Here is a 22,305-nt window from a genome sequence, read left to right as displayed (position 1 = left end):
GAAAAGGCACATTGTGCATTCAAAAAGGAGGAAAAAAAGAGAAAAGCCGAGTCTAAAATTAACAGTGGGCCATATGTACAAAACATTTTTCCTGTAGACACAAAATAGGAATAACCTCTTAGTACCCTGAAGGAAGCATCCCCCTATTACAAGAATTAGCCCAATGGCATATATGGCTTCTACTACTAATGACATTCATTCGTTTAGAATATATTTTGTAATTTAATATCCACCCATGAGGTAAGTAACTATTAATAGAACCCTTGTACCATGCAAAGTATATTATTAGCTCTTTATAGTTCAAAGTTTAATGTTTGAAGGAAAAGGAATTTTGATGCCCCAGCAATCCCATTCATTGCACGTGTTTTAAAAACCCAATGCACTGCAGAAATGCCGCTTTCACTTCTGTAGTTTCATTCTCTTGTATTACACAGAGAATGGCTTCTGATTGTACGGAAATGGCTCAAGAATCGTTCCTGAAGCACTAGGAAGGTTTCAGTCAAACCGAGGCACTATTTTTCCAGCACATTTACCAAGATACAGGTGGGTCTGTACTTCCCTTAATACTAGGGAAAGGAATGATAACTAGAACATGTTACTTGATTGTCTACTCTGTTTAAACCCTTCAAAAAGTTGATCATCTAAGTCAAATCATGTCCATGATTTCTTGGTCTTCGGAGATTTCAGAAAGACAAAACTGCAAACAGAACTGTTAATTCTATGTGCTTCAATTCAGGCAAAAGGTAAGGAACAGTCAATGAGAAATTATCATGCTCACTAAAATCAATTGCTTCTTTACAGTGAAAATGTATATTTTTGTATAAACAATTGGGTGCAGTAAATACTTTTTCAAGGCCACACATCTGATTAGGTCACTGATTTTAATGCACTGCAGAACTCCAGTGTGTCCCCCACATCTAGTGCTATGAAAAAGTGGGCCCCTAGTTACAGACAGATGGTTCTTTCTTGCACTTGAAATGAGTAGAAATTTTGATGTGCCTGTCACTTTCTCTCAAAATCTGGGCTGAAAAAGCAGAGGTGTTGCTTATAGAGAACAACTACAAATCTGCAGTACAAAAGATCTGTAATAATGAAGCATGTCATCAACTCAGAAAAATTATGTTTTACATTGTTGATGTACATTTTAGTGATCCTTTTTTTCTTTAGACCTGGTGAAGACAGGTTCTGAACAATTAAATAAATATAATATCCTATGTACTCAAATACAGATAAGGAACTGAGAATACGGTATCAGTAAAGAACTCCACGTCATTCCAAACATAACACTAAATGTTCCCAAATAGAATGCTCTGATTTTAGACAAGGCTAAATTCTTCTGGTCAAAAGAAATGAGTAGAGCCAGGTATGTCCTACAATAAAGCAATGATATAACACTTAATGAGCAGGACATGGATGGTCCTTTCCTACAGCTATACCCAGCAGGGTCTCCAGCAGGGTCTCACAGTTCCAAAAATTTTACCGATCATTTATAAATTGCCTGAAAAAATATTCAACTAAAACCACTCTCATTTTTAGATTTTTGAACACTGTCAATATTCTTTTAATGCCAATTTGGGTGGATAAATGATGTATCATTTCCATTATTGTACATCTCAAGCAACACTGCACTAAAGCAATCACTCAGATGTTTATGCTCTTTAATTAGCTTAACCCTGAGCTGATCCAGTGAAAATAATTTAAGCCTCAAAAGAACCATTCCTTGGAAGACACAGCAAAAATTGGTCCATCTAATGTTCTGACCACACACTGTACTCTATACATCAAGCATGCAACTGCAAAACTGCACTTCACTGTTTGCAACAACTCCTAGATCAAAAATGTTGTATTAAAAGTTACTGGTTCCAGAAACACACAAATACTGAAAATATGTGTGAAAATTGCTCTCTCTCTATATATATATATATATATATATTTTTCAAATTTACTTGCTCTTCTCTTCCACATTAATTTTATTAATATTGCCACATCTGCAACAAAACATCACACTGAGATGTGGCACATCTTATTCCTGAATGGACTTTAGATAAACTAGTCTGTAAATTGTTTCACTGTGACGAACCAAATGACTTTTCTGCTGATTAGACTGATGTTATCTAAAGAAAGAGGTGTTTTTATAGATTTCTGGTGAATGAAAACTGATGCTGAGCAAACTACAAAGGTGCGCTGTTAAGCAGTGCATGCTAAATATCAAGCTGCCTATTCTATTCCTCTGGGCAACTTGGCATAAGCATGCGTTGTTCAACCCTCTCAAAATTCATTTGTGACCTGCAGGTACCGCAACAGGATCCTGTGCACATCCAGGTACCATAATACCCGATCCTGCTCCCTCAAACCAGAGGAAGTAAAGGAAGGTTAACGTGGAAGGCAGAGATCACTTATTGAAAAGAAAGGAGGGAACAGTGTGCAGAATCATGCCAGACTCCACGATATGCCAAAAGGGATCCTGGCAGGAAAGGGCCTGAAGTTCAGAAACCCTGCAGGCGGAGGTAATAGCCACCAGAAAGACAGACTTGACCGTGAGATCCATTAAGGATGCACGTTTCAGAGGCTCATAAGGCGGGCGAACCAAAAAGTGAAGGACCAGGTTGAGATTCCAAATGGACAGGACAGCCACAAGGAGGGCCAAAGTGTGACTCACTGGAAGTCACCCAGCACAGCAGTCATCTGTCTATGAATTTTCAGTAAACAACTTGAGACTACAAATGTAAATAAAAACATTCAAAAAGATGGACTTTGCTATGTTTTTTTAAATAAAAAATGTAGTTTTGCTTTTGAGGAAATCTATGCTCAGTGCCATTATCTTTTAAATCCCTTATGCCTCCCTCCTCTAAACCAACTGGATCATTTTCCTAAACACCTAAGTGCTGGGTTTGACTATGACAAGCCATTAGATGGCTGCTGTATGATCTCAGATCCAGAATTAATACTTTTAAAATACACTTTAAAACTTTGGTATCATATTAATTTTTTTTTTTTTTTGCTTCTGTTCTCTAAAATCTTTTCATCCCTGAAAAAGGTCTTGTGGAGATGACAGTGGCACTGCTATTTCAGTGGCATATTCAACACTTGTCGGAATTTCATCTGGGCACATTCAACACTAAGCTGAGCAGAAACACATCTGCTACACTGCACCAGATAACCAAAACTATTGCACATTTCCAAAAACATTCCTAGAAGGATTCCTATTAATATATTTTTTCAAATTTATTCTAAAGAACTATGAATCATTTAATTGTAAACTAATAAATTCCTGCATGCATTTTCTATACTGCATCTCGGTATGACTATCAGCTGAATATTGACCTGGCTGTCCATACGGTCCTTCAGATTCCCGCATTTCCTCATTCATCCTGGCCAAACGCAATCTATGAACAAACGCACAAGTGATTAAAAATTTAAAAAAAACAATTATTGCTACCACCACCACCACATAGAAAGCTATCAACAGAAACAAATAACATCTGAACATTTTTTAAGTACAGATAAGCATCTTTCAATATTTACATGAATGAGGTCACCTGTATATTAAGTGGGTATGTTTTTATTCAGAATCCTTAAACTAGATTGTAATTATATTATTATTATTATTATTATTCTTTATTCTTATATACCGCCATACCCAGTGAGTTCTAGGCGGTTTACATCAATTAGCAAATGATCTGCATTGAATAGCAGATTTACAACAAAATTAGAAGTAGGTTTACAAAATTAGAAGCAGATTTACAGCATAATTAGAAGTATTTTTAACAGCAAATTGCAGGCTGAATTACGATAAATTACAGTGATTTGCCGCAGTCAGCCGTGAAATTACAGCGATTCTTAACTGTCTGCAAAGAGGGCAGGTTTACAACAATATTACAGAAATTGCAGGTTTGATCGAGCTAGGTAGGGGAGGTAGAGAGTGGGGGAGGGAGGGACTGGTGAAGGAGGAAGGGGGCAGGGGTGGGGTAAGTGTCATGTGAGGTGAATGGATTATTAAGGGTCGTGTTTGCTGAAAAGGTACGTTTTTAGTAGTTTTCTGAATGATAGGTAAGTGGGGGCCTCGAGTATCATCTGTGCTAGCCATGGGTTCGACTTGGCTGCTTGGAAGGCAAAAGTTCTATCAAGGAATCTTTTGAGAGGACAGTGTTTAGGCGAAGGGAAGGTGAACAATTGAGTTCTCCGTGATGTCCTGTTGCTGCAGTAAAGGTTAAAGTGTGTGTTTATGTAACTTGGGGAGGAGCCGTTAACCGATTTGTAGCAGAAGCATGCAAATTTAAAAAGAATTCTAGATTCAAATGGTAGCCAGTGTAGTTGGTGATAGAAAGGGGTGACATGTTCCCATTTCTTTAGGCCAAAGATGAGGCGCACCGCGGTATTTTGGACTATTTTTAGTCTCCTGGTAGTTTTCTTAGTGGCGTTAAGGTAGATGATATTGCAGTAGTCGAGGATGCTGAGGATGGAGGATTGTACAAGTAGGCGGAATGCATTGTCATAGAAGTGTTTTTTTTATGGTGCGAAGTTTCCAAAGTACCGAGAAGCTTTTCCTAATTATGAGGTCGGTATGGTTATCTAGAGATAAGTTTTTGTCCAGCGTGACTCCCAGAATTTTTATGGTCGGATCAAGGGGGAAGGTCTTTCCTTTTAGTTGAATTGTGGTTTCCTTAATTTTATCTTTGGGGGAGGCTAGGAAAAATTTTGTTTTGTCTGGGTTTAATTTCAGTCTGAATGAAAGCATCCAGAGTTCTATCTGGTTGAGAGTGTTTGAGATGTGGTCGAGTAGTTCTTGTGAAAAGTTGGTTAATGGGATGGTTATTGTGATATCGTCTGCATAAATGAAGAATTTGAGATTTAGGTTGTGTAAGAGTTTACCTAGTGAGGCTAGGTATATGTTGAATAGGATGGGGGATAGGGGGGAGCCCTGTGGGACCCCGCAGGTGTTGTCCCAGCAGTATGAGAAATAGTTATTCTTGAGTACCTTGTATGATCTATTTTGTAGGAACCCCTGAAACCAATTGAGGACCTGGTCTGAGATGCCTATGTGCGCTAGGCATTCCAGGAGAATGGTGTGGTCGACCAGGTCAAAAGCACTGCTCAGGTCGAGTTGTATGATCAGGGCACTTGAGCCCTGACTGAAGAGTGTGAGGAGGTGGTCGAGAAGGGAGGCTATGATGGTTTCAGTGCTGTGGTCCGCACGAAATCCTGATTGGTTGTCACTTAGAATGTTGAATTTTTCAAGGTATGCGGAAAGTTCCGCTTTTACCAACCCTTCCGCTATTTTGGTAAATAGGGGGATGCTGGCGATCGGCCTATAATTAGATGGGGAATTTGGTGGTTCTTTCTCATTTTTTCAAGAAAATAAAACTTGAATAAATCTTATATTTCCACATAGCAGAAAGTGGCTAAAATTAATTGGTAGAACAAAAACAAACTTTAAAGATAAATATACAATGAATAACTAAATACACACACATAAATTTGTTATGTGCAAAATCTTGTTAACATATGATTTCAGATACAAGTCAAAGATGTTTATCAACTAATAGCTTTTAGACTAGCATGGCCAAATTATTCTATCCACTAAGGTTATTTAAAGATGGATATTCAAATTAATAAAGTCATAAGGAACACTTTCTTGACTTTAAAGAAGTTGAATGTCAAAATTTTAGACTCTAAGCATTAGTGCTTTCCCAAAGAGACTATGTTAATATTGCTTATACAAGGCCCAAAGGAGTAGACGCCAACTTATACAGAATGCTGTTGCTAGATTCATTTATTCTGCTTCTAAATTTGAGTCAGTTACATCTTTTATTTATATAGTTCCAAAGGTTTCTGATTGGCCCAGGCGCCTTAGGCCCCACCAGTAGGCGGAGCTTTGGGACGGATGGGCCAATCCGGCCTCATTCCGTTGTTGGCTGCCTGCCGGACAGGCGAGTTTGGCTCCCGTCTGTCCGGCCAACTACAGAAAGGTATGGGGAAGGGGGGTGGGGGTGTCGTGGGGGTCGGCCAGGGGGGTCGCGGGTCGGCTGGGGGGGCGGTCGGAGGTTCTTGGGGGGGCGGTCGTTGGGGGGAGGGGGTTTGCGTCGAGGGCAGGAGGGCCTGGGATCCCTCCTGCCCGTAATGTAGTGTGGGGTAGGGGGTCGCCGTGGCCCGAACAACTAGGGGGGGGGGGGTCGCCAGGGCCAGGAGGACTTGGGCTCCCTCCTGGCCCGATATTGTCGGGGAGTTGGGTAGTCGGCGGGGCAAGAGGGCTTGGGCTCCCTTTTGCCCCGATCGTGTCGGGGGTGCCAAGGTTGGCTGGGGAAAGAGGGCTTGAGCTCCCTCTTACCCCGATCGTGTCGGGGGTGCCGCGGTTGGCTGGGGCAAGAGGGCTTGAGCTCCCTCTTGGCCCGATCGTGTCAGGGAGTCGGCGGGGCAAGAGGGGAAGCAGCAGGACACTGGTAGGAGCTTCTACATGATGGGGGGGTCGGGAGGCTGTGGGGGTGCAAGCGGTCCTTCAGGGTGGGGGTGCGTGCGAGCGGTCCTTCGGGGTGGGGGTGCGAGCGGTCCTGAATCGGACGTCGGGGGGGGGCATCAGGCTTTCAGGGTGGGGACAGGACTTCAAGGGGGAGAGGAGAGTCGGGGCGGGCGAAAGAAGAGTTGGGGTGGCCAGAGGAGAGTCGGGGCGGGCGACTGGAGAGTCGGGCAGCATGCGCGGTATACGGGTGTGCGCGGTATACAAAAATTTCTGTACATAAATTTGTGTTTTCCGCGCGCTATACCCGTATGCGCGTTTTACACGGGTGCGCGTTATCTATGTGAAAATACGGTACTTGTTACTGGGGACATGGCGTGTAATACTTCCAGGTAGCATAACAGCAATAAAGAATGTTTATAAATCAAAATTGCTACGGCAGCACACTGATTCACAATAGAGCATTCAAGAAACAATCCTAGACTGCCCAAAAGCAACAACTTACAGAGTTACTATATCGGCATTTGCAGCCTCCACAGCTATGCTCAGTGGGTCCTTCCCTTTGTCATCTGTTGCATGTTGATCTGCTCCTCTCTTTAAGAATAAGCACACCTGCCTGTTTAAGAACAAAGGAGTTACTAAAGGGGCTGGGACTTGATATGCTGCCTTTCTGTGACTGCAATCAAAGTGGTTTACATATTATATACAGGCACTCATTTTGAGACAAAGGAGAGTTAAATGACTTGCCCGGAGTCCCAAGGAGTTGTACTGGGAATCGAACCCAGTTACCCAGGTTTAGAGAAAGACATGGGGACTGTTTTCAGTGGCTAGCCATGGCTAACCCACACAATGGGGTACATAAATGGCCCTTTGCTGCGGCTAAAGGAACAAGGCTTTTCATCGCCAAATGGTAAATGGCTTTGTCCCTGCAATGAACACCGGTCAAGGTAATATAGGCAGGTTAGGGCTGTAGTTATGTGTTTGAGGAGAAGAGGTGAGTCTTTAGCCTCTTCCTGAAGATATAGTATTTGTCGTAGATGAAGCAGGAGGTTGTTTCAAGTCTTGGATCCTTGTACTTGAATGTGGATTCATGTAGTTTCTTACAAATGACCTGTGCAGGATGTGGGGGCATTAATCTGAAATGTTGCTGTGGTCTGGCGGTGAGAAAAGAGAATGCAGTTGTGATTTCTGAGCTCAGTCCTATGGACCATGCAAGCTATCTTGTATTGTATCCTCTGTCGTATTGGGAGCCAATGTAGATTTTTCAGGAGAGGGGAGAGACGCTGTCGAATTTGGAGGAGTTGCAGTTTTTTGTAGCCTTTTTCTGCAACACCACTGTATAAGGAGTTGCAGTAGACCAGGTGGACTGCTTGTGCAATTGTTCTGTTTTAGTCAAAGCGTCCTACTGATGAATCCAACCCTCTCTTGAGTAGCAGAAAGCAAGATATTTATGCAAACTGCAGTCAGGCTTATAAATGCTGTATTACCATATATATTAAATTATAAACCCATCCAAATATAAACCAAGACACCATTTTTGCCCCCCTTTTTAGAGGAAAAATGGTAACTCAAATATAAACCAAGGATTTATATTCCACCATTCCTCTCCTTACCTTTCCCATCATGTCAGGCATTCCTAATACCCCTCCCCCCCACCACCATTGTTATACAGCCATCAGCGCCCCCACCACCACCATGAACCAGCAACAAACTTCCCCATGACCTGGCAGCATTCCCTTCCTTCCCTCCCACTCTCCGAACAGGATTACTGACCTCCCACCCACTCCCCTCCCAAACCCAGCAAGAGTACCCCAAAATCTACTATGGTTAACCAGTGGTCTAGTGGCTCACTGGGGCAGGAGCAATGCCTGCTTGTTCCTGCCAATATACTCTCCGCCGCAGTCTCATGAGGACAGGGTTGCTCTTGCTCCAACACACCGCTACCTTGGGGAACCACTGTACTTGATTTATTTACTTCTCCTTGTTTAAATAGAAGTTAATCAACCCAAGGCAAAGCTTAACCTAGTATATGTTGCACTAGAACATTTGTTACTTTACCCAGTGTGCCCCAAGACTGTTGCATGATGCAGTGGACCTCTTCCCTGGACATCTCTGTGGTTTACATTAGCACCGTTCTGCAGCAGAAATTCACATGCAACCAATGAGCCCTGAAGGAAATCACCACACAAGCAAGTCAGTACACACAGAATGCTACTCTGCAAACTCCATTTTCTAACAATCCCACGTGAGAAACAATTCTAAATTGAAACTAAATCAACAGTTTAGTATATCCTACACACACACACTACCTTCCATAGATAAATATTTTCTTCAGCGTTAGGGGAAAAAAAGGCACTGCAGCAAAATAATGTGATAGAAGTAAAAGGGACATTTATTCCCATTACCACCTGGGGCTATTTCTTCTAACCTGCTGCTCTTTTAAAAAGTTACTTATTACCTTAGGATTTATTTGCCTCCTTTAGGAAGAGATTCACCCAAGGCAGTGTACAGCAAATACAGTTTAACATAAAACTTGCAATTCTGTTAGTAGTAAAAATGTCCAAATATAAACAAATAAATGAGATAAACCTGAAAACAGCAAATTGAAACCTATATATATAATATACACGCACATACATACTATTTCAGTATTACAGTCCTGAACAATAAACCACTATTATTTTCAATGTCTTTGTTAGAATGTCAAGTGATTTGTACAAATTATCTGATTGAATATTGTACACTTGTTGCAAGAGTTAAAACTCTGTTGTGACAGGCAAATTTTATTAAGATTTTGGCAGTTAAAATTAAAGAAAAGTGAAGGAAAAGAGAGAATTGAAGTAAGAAATGGCTTCGGGTAAAACTAGTAAAAGTAATCCGGTGAATTCAGGAGCAGGAAGTAAAAAAAGAACAAAAATGGATTCGGTATCCCCGACAGCGGTCCCGTTGCCTCAGGAAAAAATTGATAACAGTGATTTGATGAATGAACTTCAGAAAATTAAAGAAATAGTAAGTGATAACGCTAAAAATATAAAAGTTGTGAAGGAGGAAATAGAGAGTCTGACAAATAGAATGCAGGCAGTTGACTTCAAAATTGAGCAGTTAGAAAAGCATGCTGAGAAATCTGAGGCAGAGATGCTGGTGTGTAAAAAAGATCACAGAGAAATAGAGGCGTTGAAAAAGGATTTTGAAGACTTATCAAATCGTGAAAGAAGGAATAATTTGCGTCTGATTGGGATACCTGAGGGGATTGAGCAGAATGATCCTATTCAATTTGTGACTAATTTTATCCCAAAGATCTTGCCATTTAAAAGTTCTTTTCCTTTGGAGATAGAAAGAGCACATCGGATACCGATGAAAAGATCAAATAGTCAGAAGGGTCCCCGTCCACTAATCTTTAAGCTGCTAAGACATCAGCAGGTGGTAGAGATTATAAAGCTGGCTAAAACAAACAAGGATCTTAAATGCCAGGATTCTAAGATCTTTATAGTACCTGACTTTGCAAAAGCTACAGCCTACAGAAGAAAACAGCTTTTGGATTTAAGACCTAAACTGAGAGCAATGGGAGCAAGATATGGATTGATATACCCTGCTATTATGAGGGTAACGTATGAGAATAAAACTTATAATTTTGAAGAAGCAGGCAAATTACAGGAATTTCTAGATCAATATAATTTGCCTATGGTTTCATGAAAGTATTTAGAAAATGTAATAAATAATATACTTAGATTATTTTTGGTTTATATTTTTGAGTGAAAATTGAAAGATATTTTATAAAGAAGGAAAAAGTGGAAAAAAAAATAGAAAAGGAGAAAAATATTTTCTAGAAAATTGTTGCAGTTAGATTTAAGGGGGATCAACATTTCAAACAAGATTTAAAGAATAGAAATGAAAAATTTTAAAGAGACAATAAGAAAAGAAGAAAAGAAGATTTTGACAAGGTAAGAAGAGGGATGGAGCATATAGGAAGTGAAGAAAATATGAGGAACAATTATAAGATTTGGATGGTTTCTTAATGTGAATTTATAATTTGCATTTGAGCGTGACTGAGATAATAATATGAGGACACATAAATGCTGCATTGGAGAAATGTGGGAACTTAGAATATAATAAGATGAAAAATACAAAAGACTATTGATGTAAAGAGAAGAAGATGTGAAGATGGACTGATGGAAATGACTTGAGCATTATTTAGATTTACAATTTGCATCTGAAATTGACTGAGATATAAGGATGATGTTGCAAAAATACTTTATTGGAGAAAGATGAAATAGCAATCTGCAAGAAGATGGAATAAGAGACTGAAACAGCAGGATGAAGATGTACAAGTGTTACAGTTGTGCAGAATGGAGAATAGACTGTAATAGATTGAAGATGCAATGAAAATTAATGAGTTTTTAAAAATATGAGGTCTGCTTGGTTGAAATGTTTGATCCTTCTTTTGATGTAAGGATAAAAAAAAAAAAAAAAAAAGAATATTATAGGATGGAGTGATGTATGTTCCATTGAAGTTGTGAGAAACTTAGGTTAGACAAAAAAATAAAATAATAATATTAATCTTGGGGGGGTATATATTGTAAGAAATGGTTTCCGAAATATTGGGTATATACTTTTATAAATATATTAGAGGTATAGGATGGAAGAATGTTTGGAAATTTGAATGAGGGGGGAAGTATATAATAAAGAATTATAGTAAATATGGGTATTTAGGGTATTGAAGAATGGATTGACTGCAGGAGAATTTAGTGTTGGTTGTTTGAAAGATTAGAGAAAGAAAAATGAGTATGTTATTGCCTGTGGGGAGTTTATTTTTTGCTTAGTAATATGTGCGTTTCGAAGTTTGCATTTGTGTTAGGGGAGGGGAGGGTGGGGGATGGGAATAGGGGGATGGGGAAAGAGGGGAGGGGGGAGACTCATATATTGGTTTAAGGAAAAAGAAAAAATGTATATTTTATGTTTGAGTGGATTATATATGTATTTTATATTTTATTTGTAAAATGGGTTTTAAAATTTTTTCTTTGAATGTAAATGGCCTTAATCACCCTATAAAAAGGAAAAAGGTATTGGAATATATTAAACAACAAAATATAGATATATGTTTCTTGCAAGAGACACATTTGTCTGGAACAGAGTCTATGAAACTGACAGATAAGTGGATAAAACAATGTTTATTTGCACCAGCGGTAAAAAAGAAGGCAGGAGTTGCAATATTGATTAATAAAAAATGTCCAGCAACATTTAATATGGTTAAGGCAGATCCTCAAGGAAGGTGGTTACTTGTTGACATGAGCATGGGCAGTAATACAATGGCGTTACTAAATATATATGCACCTAATTCGAATCAAAGTGAATTCTTTAAATCTCTACAACAATTAGTTTTACCACTGGCTACTACTAATTTAGTGGTGGCTGGGGATTTCAATGCTGTTATAGATCCAATAATGGATAAAAAGCCTAGTAGAATAATGAAATCAATGGGATTAGATAATTTGGTACAAGTATGTAATTTAAAAGATATATGGCGTATTCTTCATTTTAATGATCGGGAATTTACATTTTGTTCACATGTTCATCAATCGTTCTCAAGAATTGATTATATTTTTGTTTCAGATCAGATGGTACAGCAAGTTATAAAAGCTGACATAGAACCAATAGTAATATCTGATCATGGTGGTATATGGATAGAAGTTAATTTAGTAGATCCAGATAATTCCAAACCTGTATGGAGGTTTGATAATATATTGCTTGCTGATTCTAAATTTTGCACAGAATTTCAAAATAAAATAAATGAATATTTTAGACTTAATGATTTAGAGGAAATTTCGATTGGAATTTTATGGGATGCTTTCAAAGCAACTATGAGAGGACAAATTATATCATATTCTGCATATAAAAAGAAACTGTTAAGAAAACAATATGTGAATTTGGAAAAAGAAATTAAGAATGTGGAATTAAAATTGGTTAATAAATGGGAACAGGAGACATTTCAAATATTGTTAAAAAAAAATGTGAATATAATGAAATTTCCTCTGGGTTAGTAAGGAAAGATATTTTTGCTCAGCAGGTGGTGTATTATGGTAATGCAAATAAGGCTGGAAGATTATTGGCAAATTATTTAAAAACAAAGAAAAGGAAGGAGAAAATAAGCATGATTAAAGATGAGTTAGGAAATTCTCATTCTCAAATTGGAAATATATTAAAACAATTTTTAAAATATTATAAGTCATTGTATTCTTCGGAGTCTTATTTAAATAAAGAGAAAGATGGGATGGATTTTTTGAGTTTAGTTGAAGGTCCTAAGGTTCCTGATCATATAAAAAGAAGTTTAAATAAACCTATATCATTAAAAGAGTTACAAATGGCATTGAAATCCCTTAGAGTTGGGACCGCTCCAGGTGGAGATGGATTTACAGTAGAGTTTTATAAAGAATTTCAAATTTCCCTATTACCGTATTTATTAAAATTATATCAGGATCAACTGAATAAAGGTTGTATATCAGGCACTATGGCAGAATCTTTAACTATTGTTTTGCCAAAGCCAAATAAAGATCCAATATTGGTTTCAAACTACAGGCCTATATCTTTAATAAATGTAGATGGTAAATTATTAGCTAAGATTTTAGCATTAAGATTGGCTAAAGCTCTTCCGCATATAATAGGAATGAATCAAACTGGATTTGTTGCTCAAAGACACTCTTCTAATAATACTAGACTGGCATTTCAGATGTATTATTTAACAAAACAAATTAATGATCTGGCTTTTTCGGTTTCACTAGATGCTGAGAAGGCTTTTGATCGTGTAGAATGGAGTTTCATGTATCAAGCTATGGAATGGTTTGGTATTGGATCCGGATTTATACAAATGATACAAGCATTGTACAGCTCCCCAACTGCTCGCTTATATATAAATAATAATTTTTCGGATGCTTTCAAGTTGCAGAGGGGAGTTAGACAAGGTTGTCCATTATCTCCTTTGCTCTTTGATATAGTTCTTGAACCCTTATTATTAGCTATTCGACAGGCAAAGGACATACAGGATATTCCATGTGCTGGAGTGGAATATAAAGTATCTGCTTATGCATATGACATTTTGCTTCATTTGAGGAATCCGGAAACAACAATCCCATGTCTACTGAAGGTCATAGATACATTTGGAAAATTCTCAGGATACAAAATAAATTGGACTAAATCAGAGATTTTACTTTTAAATGTGCATTGTACAAAAGGTATACTTGATACTTTCCCTTTTATATGGAAAGAGGATGGAATAAAGTACTTAGGTATTTTGCTGAATAAAACACTTGAAGAGACAATAAGAATAAATGAAACATTTTTATTACAAAAAGTTACAGAGTTGTGTGAGCAATGGAATCCTTTACATTTGTCCTGGTGGGGAAGAGTACAAACTGTTAAAATGATGATTTTGCCTGTGGTTTGCTATCAATTGGGAATGATACCAGTGTTTTTTCAGGGGTCTTTCTATAAAAAATTAAATAGTATTCTGGTTAAATTTATTTGGTGGGTAAAATTGCAAGAGTGGCTTTAGTGTCTTTGCAAAGACCAATTGAGGAGGGTGGGGTAAATTTTCCCAATTTTTATAGGTATCATCAGGCCTATATCATGCGCCAAGGTATGTATTGGGTCCTCCCAGAGCTTTTGGAACAATTACCAGAGTGGTTAAGGGTGGAGAGATCACTTATCTTTCCACTTAGGCTTGATCTTTTGCTTGGTATAAAAGTGCCTAGAATATGTAAGGACAATAGAGTATTAATGGATACTTGGAAAACATTAAGGTTTGTAGACAAATTAACTACTGATTCTATTTTAAAATCGAAACAACAGACTATTTGGGTAAACTCCAAGATACAAATAGGCGGGTTTAAGGTTGTCTGGAAAGATTGGATTAAAGCAGGTATAAGATCATTAATGGAAGTAATTGATAATGGTAAGATGCTTGAATTTTCACAATTGCAACATAAATATGGTCTGAATAAAAAACAAAGTTATAAGTGGTTGCAATTGAAGCAGGCTATTCAGGTGGGGTTCCCTGAATGGAAATCTTTAAATGATCATTACAGCTTAGAATTCTTATGTTTCCAGGCAGATTTTCTGGGTCACCAGGCCGCAAAGTGGTATAAAATTATATCTAATTATTTGAATAAGAAGCCTAAAAATGGATTAAGAGATATTTGGAGCATTGAGATTAAGCATCAGATTAATGCATCTCAATGGCCACGTATTTGGTCTTGGAGAATTAAAGGTACGATGTCAGCATCTATTAGGCAAACATGATTCTTTTTGTTGCATAGAGCATTCTGGACCCCTACTAGATTACAAAAATTAGATTGCTCTAAGTCTAATAGATGCTGGCATTGTAAAATTGAAGTTGGAACTCTAGACCATCTTTTATTTTATTGTCCATGTATTCAGGCATTTTGGATATCAATATGGGATCAAGTTAATATGTTGATGGAGAGTCATGTATGACACAGTGATTTTTGGAATGTGTATGAGGGCCAAATGCCAAATATCTGCAGCAAACAATAAATTATTGTTGATTCTTACGGGAGTGGGAATTCAACAGATAACAACTAATTGGAAAGACTGTTCTAGATTGAATTGTAATTTTTGGTGGAACTCAGTTTGTCATATGTATAAGATGGAAAGATTTCTTGCGATACAGAGGGGGTATTTTAAAAGATTTCAAGAGGTGTGGAGGCCATTAATTGAATATTATAACGAGTAAAGTTTATTCTTTTTCCTTAGGGGATAATATATAGAAATGGGATGGGATGGGAGGGATAGGGAGGGAAAAATATCGGAAATATGTTGTTATGAAAAATAAGGAGATATATGTAATAGGATGGGATATTTATTGTTGTGCATTACTGGGTATAATAAAATGTTTAAAGTGTTTGAGGAAGAAGGATGGGGGGAGGGACAGATTTCATGTCAGATTAATTGTATTATCAAAAAGGGATGTATAATTATATATAAATTTGGAAGGAATATTTTATTGATATGGAAAAGGGTGGGAGGTGGGGGGGGGAATAAAAACATGTATAATAATATTGTTTAAGAATGCCAAGTGTGTTGTGTAAATTAATTGTAATAATACTGTACACTTGTTGAAAGAAATAAAAAGGAATAAAGATTAAAAAAAAAAAAGAGTTAAAACTGAATAAAGAATTTAAAAAAAAAAAAGTCTTTAAATGAGGAATCTTGCATACCCCAAGGACAGCCTGAATAAGTGGCGTTGCTTTGTTTTCTTCACTGTTCACCCAGTTCACATCTGCTCCATGGGCCAGAGCTTCTGCCATATCAGGAAGGTTTTTCTCATAAGCTGCACGGTAAAGTTGCAGACCAGGAAGAATCCTTTTTGCATCCTGAAATACTGAAGAATCTCGTTTTTCCCCTTTTGGAGCAAGATGACCTAAATCAAGTTCACCCACACCCCCAAAATAAATTAGAATTATAAGTGTACTGGAAAAAATGACATGATGCTAGACTTCTGAAAAGTGTGCAAACAGGAAGTTTCATTTATTAGCTTCAATTGTCTGAAATACTTTAAAATGAAATAAAGGGAACCACAGTAAACACACTATTGCTCCTTGCTTATCTGTCTGCTCTTTTTTCTGCCCTTCTAGTTAACACCTACATTTTTACACAGTTTCATCGAGACATAGCTCATTGGAAAGCTGCTGCACTATAGATGAACAATGTAGAGTTTTTCCCAGATCAACAGTTTCTTATGTCCAACCCGACCATGTGCCCAAGGCCCCGCCCCCAGGAGGGACCTAAGGCTCCAGGGCCTATTCTGATTGGCCCAGGCGCCTTAGGCTCCACCAGTAGGCGGAGCTTTGGGACGGATGGGCCAATCCGGCCTCATTCCGTCGTTGGCTGCCTGCCAGACAGGTGGGTTTGGCTCCCGTCTGTCTGGCCAACTACACAAAGGTACGGGGAAGGGGGGTGGGGGGGTCGTGGGGGTCGGCCAGGGGGGGTCGCGGGTCAGCTGAGGGGTGCGGTCAGAGGTTCTTTGGGGGGGGCAGTCGTTGGGGGGAGGGGGGGTTTGCGTCGAGGGCAGGAGGGCCTGGGATCCCTCCTGCCCGTAATGTAGTGCGGGGTGGGGGTAGGGGGTCGCCGTGGCCAAGAGGGTTTGGGCTCCCTCCTGGCCCGATATTGTCGGGGAGTTGGGGAGTCGGCGGGGCAAGAGGGCTTGGGCTCCCTTTTGCCCCGATCGTGTCGGGGGGCAAGAGGGTTTGAGCTCCCTCTTGCCCCGATCGTGTCGGGGGTGCCGCCGTTGGCAGGGGCAAGAGGGCTTGAGCTCCCTCTTGCCCCGATCGTGTCGGGGGTGCCGCGGTTGACTGGGGCAAGAGAGCTTGAGCTCCCTCTTGCCCCGATCGTGTCGGGGAGTTGGCGGGGCAAGAGGGCTTGACGTTAGAGAAAGGGCGAACCGCCGGAAGAGGAAGCAGCAGGACACCGGTAGGAGCTTCTACAAGATGGGGGGGGGGTCGGGAGGCTGTGGGGGTGCGAGCGGTCCTTCAGGGTGGGGGTGTGGGTGCGGGTGGGAGTGCGTGCGAGCGGTCCTTCGGGGAGGGGGTGCGTCGGGGGGGGGGGGAACTATGTAAAAAAAAATTTTATATAGCGCGCTCACGAGTATACCGCGCAAGGCTATGCACGGTTTGTAAAAACACGTATAACGCGCGCGTTATATGCGTGAAAATACGGTATTCAATTCATGGAACCACTATTTACTGGCCATGGGAGTCTCCTCTGAGGATAAACATTTCTCAAGTGCTGTCAGAAAACAGCTCTGCAACAGGTAATAACTGAACATAAGAGTATGACTGGATCAGAAGAGCTGCTTTCTAGGGTGGCCATACCCCCAAGGATTTCATTCAGAACAACCATAGGAGGCAAGGTTTTCAAAGTGTGAAAACCACCGACTGCAGAAAATTTTCATTTTCATTAGAAAGCATATTGACCTTCAAAGCAGCTATAGGTAGAAATATTGATTTTCTCAATTTCAAGACGTGCTTACCAAATTTCAATGACAGAAAATGCAGAACTCACCTGGTTCATACAAACTATTTGTAGATATGGTGGAGGCTAAGAGTTCTTGACTTCCATCAAAACTATATTGGATTCCACTGTCATTACTTTTCACTGTTGAAACAACAAAAAAAGTTGTTCTAGCCCAGGTGGTACATATGCTATCTGCAAGCTAAAAAATGCACGACAACACAGCAAGCCTGAACACAACCATCTGAAGCCCAACAGGAAAATGGTTTGAAAAATGTCGTTGCAGCTCAGAGCTAGATGTTACAAGTTCATTTTTAGAAAATAAATGGCTTTAAAGAAACTGAAAGAGATCATGTTGAGAAAAGAAAGGGCTGCTGTAGCAGGGAGACCATGGCTAATGTCTAAATGGATGGCCTACATCAGTCTATGAAGCCACTAGTACAGATGCAGAGCACACTGAGGCGTACTTACTACTACGCAGTTTTGAAGAGGTATCAAAGTAGGAGAAGAGTGAATCTAGCTCATCGGGACAGAACAGGGACTCCCGTCTTGCCTCATCACTACTTACAGCAACCACTGGGGACATGCACGTTAGGGAAAGCATAAAGCAGGAAGTAAGAAAGGAAAAAGGGCAGGAGACACCATTACTTGAAAAATTACAAGGGAAGGAAAAAAAGGAGAGGAAAGGTGGTGGTTAGTAAAATACGAGTTATATGCAGAAATAAGCTACTTGCAAGAAAATTCATGCTACTAGCAAATGTTATTTTAAAGGTGAAATTTATTAAAAAGAGATTAGGTTCTTAATTTGCTAATTCTGGACAAGTGGGTTATCTCCCCATGGCCACAAGCCTGTGCAGAAGAAGTTCACGGGATTTTTCCTATAACCCTCCTACTTCACTGTGAGCTCTACTGCCCTCTACAGTTAGTCCCCAAGCAAACAAGGGCTCTTCCTTAATCAGGTGAAAGCCTCCCAACTAATTAGTCTGTTCTGCTCAAACCAAGTAACATAAGAACTATGAACAATCAAATAGAGTAACAAACATGCTAGCAGAAGCATCAAAGGAGCTCAAAAAGTATCCCAAAATACACCAGTAATAAATTACTTTTAATGGCCACAAAGAGCTGTTTGGCCTCCAAGGAACAGACTTGGAGAAGAACATTATTAATGAGACAGTAGGCAGGTGCAGGAAAGAAAGACAGGGTGGGGGGGTCCAGAATGATACACCTATGTACTGGAAAAGATATTAGCAAAGTAAGAACCTAATCTCTTTTTCCAGTGCAATAGGTGTGTCATTCTGGACAAGCAGGATGTACAAAAGCAGTCCCAGAAATCTTGGGTGGGATGACTGCGCCAGCACTTAGTACTAAGGACCCAAAGGCAGAATCCTCCTTTGCCGCCACATCCACTCTGTAAAACTTAATGAATGTAGGTAGAGTGGACTAAGTTGCCATCCTACAAATCTCCACTGGAGAGACTGCCCTAGCTTCAACCCATGACAAAGCTACACTTCTGGTCGAATGCGCCTTCACAGAAACAACAATGTATGCTGATGAATTCACCTGGAAATTGTAGCCTAGGAAGCTGGCGCACCTCGTTTAGCTGGATTAGTCAGCACAAAAATACAGAGAGCTTAAACTCCTTGGTGACTACCAGATATTGAAGAAATACTCTTCTCACATCCAACTTCTTTAAAATCTAGTCTTGTTCCTTTGAACCAGTGGACAGGATTGCTGGCAATCAAACTTTCTAATTGACATGAAACACTGAAACCACTTTCGGCAGGAAGGAAGGAACAATACGTAAAGAGACTCCAGTGTCAGAGATCTTAAGAAAAGACTCCCTACAAGAGCGAGCCTGGAGTTCCGAGACCCTGAGGTCACAGTCACCAGAAAAACTGTCTTGAGTATCAAATCCATAAGCGACATTCCTTCAGCAGTTTGAACAGAGCTTTGCTGAGACCCCATAGACCCATGTTAAGATCTCATGAAGAGAATGGGCTATGACCGGAGTTCTGATGTACAGTGCACCCTTCAAAAATACAGCTATGTCTGGATGAGACACCAGCTTAGATCTGTGGTCTCAAGCCCTGAAACAAGAGAGCCCAGGAACATGGACCCCGAAGGGAAGCCACTGGAAGTTCCTTGTCAAATCTGGCTTAGGGAAAAGCCAACTCTGCAGAAACCGAGCACATTTTCCTGGGTTCACCACTGCTGGAAAATCTACCACAACTCAGCACAGGCTAATACCATTGTTAGCTTCTTAGACTTAAGAGTTATAATGATCACTTCCGAGTACCCCTTGCGTGCTAATGCTTCGCATTCAAGAGCCATGCCATGTCATGCAACTAGATGGGGGGAGGTGAAAAACAGTCAGCACCCTGCGAGACACTTGTGAGCCTCCTGTGGTTGTGATCAAATCCCTTCCAAGCAGTAAGTGAGCAATGTTAACCAAGGGTGACCCTGAGCTCCAAAACTGCTTCTGCAGGCTGGCCAACAGGTAACATAAGAGATTGACCTAGCAGCTGCAGATCACTGTCTGTTTCCTCTCAATGCAGGCAGAGCTGGACCACACACAGGGAAGCTCCAAGCACCGAAAAACCAAAAATCCCCCCAAAATCTGAAAATAACTCGAATAAAATAAAGAGCAGAACATAAATACTCCTTCTCGCTCACATGCAAAATGAAAAAACTGTAGAGGACAGTAGAGCCCTCAATGAAGTAGGAGGGTTATAGAAAAAATCCTTCTGCATAGGCTCACAGCCATGGGGAGATAAACATCTTGTTCAGAATGACACATTAATTGCAGTGGAATACTTGTTAATCCCTTTTCCTTGAATTCCGCTAGACCAGTCCCCCTATCAGCAGATGAAGACAGAGAAACTGACCTATTCCAGAGCCATCACCAATATAATTTCTGGTGCAGCCTGGAACCCTTCAGTATGTTAATACTAAAGCAGCAAAGTGGGACACCACCACTCCCAATTTGAAAACCCTCAGGTACCCACTGCAGAATACACACACAGAACCCTCATTTAAGCAACTGTTTATAATTAAAGGCTGATGTAAAAAGCTCATAATAGAGCTGGCTCCATTAAATTTTCACTCAAATTAAGGCAGCATGCTATAAGCCATGAGAGTGCAAATTACTAAGAACATAAGAATAGCCTTACTGGGTCAGACCATCAAGCCCAGTAGCCCCTTCTCACGAGCTGTACAAGGGTTGATTAAAGAGACTACCTCTGGTTTTTCTTTCCAAGAAGTAGACATAGCAATGTTGTGCTATTTCTCATGGAGCTCCTACATAACATTTCTGAACCTGCAGTTGGACTGTCATAGTCTTCATTGTTGGGTCACAGCAAGAGGAAGAACTTTATATGTTTCATCATGGCAGATGATGGTCTGTGAGAGTATACCAGAGGTGTGTGATTGAATTTTGTATTAAACTTGGAAAGAGAGGTAATGAAACTCTTGAAATGTTACAGCAAGCATACGGTAATGAAACAAATAGCCATGCTGCATACTCTCACAGACACATTGTCCTCATCTGCCATGATGAAAAGCACAAAGTTCTTCCTCTCGATGTGACCCAATAATGACTACAGCAGTCCAACTGCAGGTTCAGAAATGTCAATGTATGAGTTTCACAAGAACCAGCACAGCGTTGCCACATCTTCCTTCCTTGGTGAAAGAAGGGTACACCTCAAACACCCTCCCTTCCCATTTGTAGGAGCCCCACAGGGACCCTTTCAAGTATACCTCACTGAGTTAAAGACCATGGGCTAAGGCATCAAACACCTCTAGACACAAGTGTATTAAGTACCATGGCCCGAACTTCAGGAGCTACGTCAACCGAGGGACTCCTAGATCATCTAATAGTGCTGCATATATCTTATAACACTACATAAATAGACATGGAGTTCTTCTTAAAACATGCACATACAGAGTATGTTAGTTTTCTTGAGGTACACAGAGACCTAAGCAGCATTTTCAGGTGAATTTTAATATCCTGATTTTCTGATGTATACAACTTTTGGTTGTATACTCACTTCAACCCAAATTGTTTTGAGGAGGAAGGTTGAAATACCTGAGCTTCGAGATGGTGGTTTTCCAGGTTCCTCTAGCACTGGATATTTCTCTGAACCACTGAGTCTGTTTTCCTCTTTACTCGGAGAGATCACTATTTTTCGGCGTGCAGATGAACAAGATGATGTAGAATCTCTGTCAACAAACTTCTTCTCCACGTACTTTGCTTTTATGTATGCCTCTTTCTCTTGTCTGCTATGGATAAACAAATTGGGGCATGACTACTAGTTACACTGGACTGAACATGATTCATTAGCAGTGCTACCTTTGTCATCGTATTCAAGTATTAAAGCACCTGTAGATAACATCCATTTTTAGTCTAGTTCCCTACAGAAAAACTGGCCTTATAAAATTAAGTGAACATTTCTAACCTATTGAATCATTCTGTCACCTCCTCCCACCCAACTGATTTTGAACTGTTCTTCCGATTACATTCAATCATGTGCCATAGATGAAGCACCTAATGCTCCAACACCTACAATCCTTTCTTTTTCTATAAGCAAAAAGGCAGCTGAAAACTCAAAGATGTCAAAAGCACACTGTGATGTCATCAAGCATTTTTAAAGCTGCCATATCACTGGTTAAGGCAGGAGGTCACCAGCTGATTCTACTGTCTTCCTTATTTTCTTCAAAGAAAATCCATCTTAATGATGTAAACTTATTGCGGAGAAATTTACATGATGAATGCTATCACAACGATGTGCAAATCTCTTAATAAGCAACATGAAACATTTATACATTTTTGT

The 22,305-nt window shown here is 39.9% G+C and overlaps 1 protein-coding gene across 5 annotated transcripts in view; it reads right to left on the bottom strand.

The window, feature by feature from the left end:
• The window catches only part of ACAP2 (ArfGAP with coiled-coil, ankyrin repeat and PH domains 2), a 117,729-nt gene that overhangs the window by 5,492 nt on the left and 89,932 nt on the right, over positions 1-22,305 (bottom strand). For 3 of the 5 annotated variants that reach the window (XM_033957809.1, XM_033957811.1, XM_033957812.1), the window contains 6 exons: positions 21,561-21,754; positions 17,528-17,620; positions 15,685-15,887; positions 8,513-8,622; positions 6,960-7,070; positions 3,325-3,386 (listed from right to left, as the gene is read on the bottom strand). In XM_033957809.1, coding sequence (XP_033813700.1) covers positions 3,325-3,386; positions 6,960-7,070; positions 8,513-8,622; positions 15,685-15,887; positions 17,528-17,620; positions 21,561-21,754 — 773 coding nt within the window. The remainder of the gene's footprint in view (positions 1-3,324; positions 3,387-6,959; positions 7,071-8,512; positions 8,623-15,684; positions 15,888-17,527; positions 17,621-21,560; positions 21,755-22,305) is intronic. The other 2 variants (XM_033957810.1, XM_033957813.1) reach the window with 1 other exon arrangement.

This window comes from Geotrypetes seraphini, chromosome 9, assembly GCF_902459505.1.
Source record: "Geotrypetes seraphini chromosome 9, aGeoSer1.1, whole genome shotgun sequence".
Classification (NCBI taxonomy): Eukaryota; Metazoa; Chordata; class Amphibia; order Gymnophiona; family Dermophiidae; genus Geotrypetes; species Geotrypetes seraphini.
The sequence above is the reverse complement of the archived record's forward strand: the minus strand, read 5'-3'. Positions and strand labels throughout refer to the sequence as shown.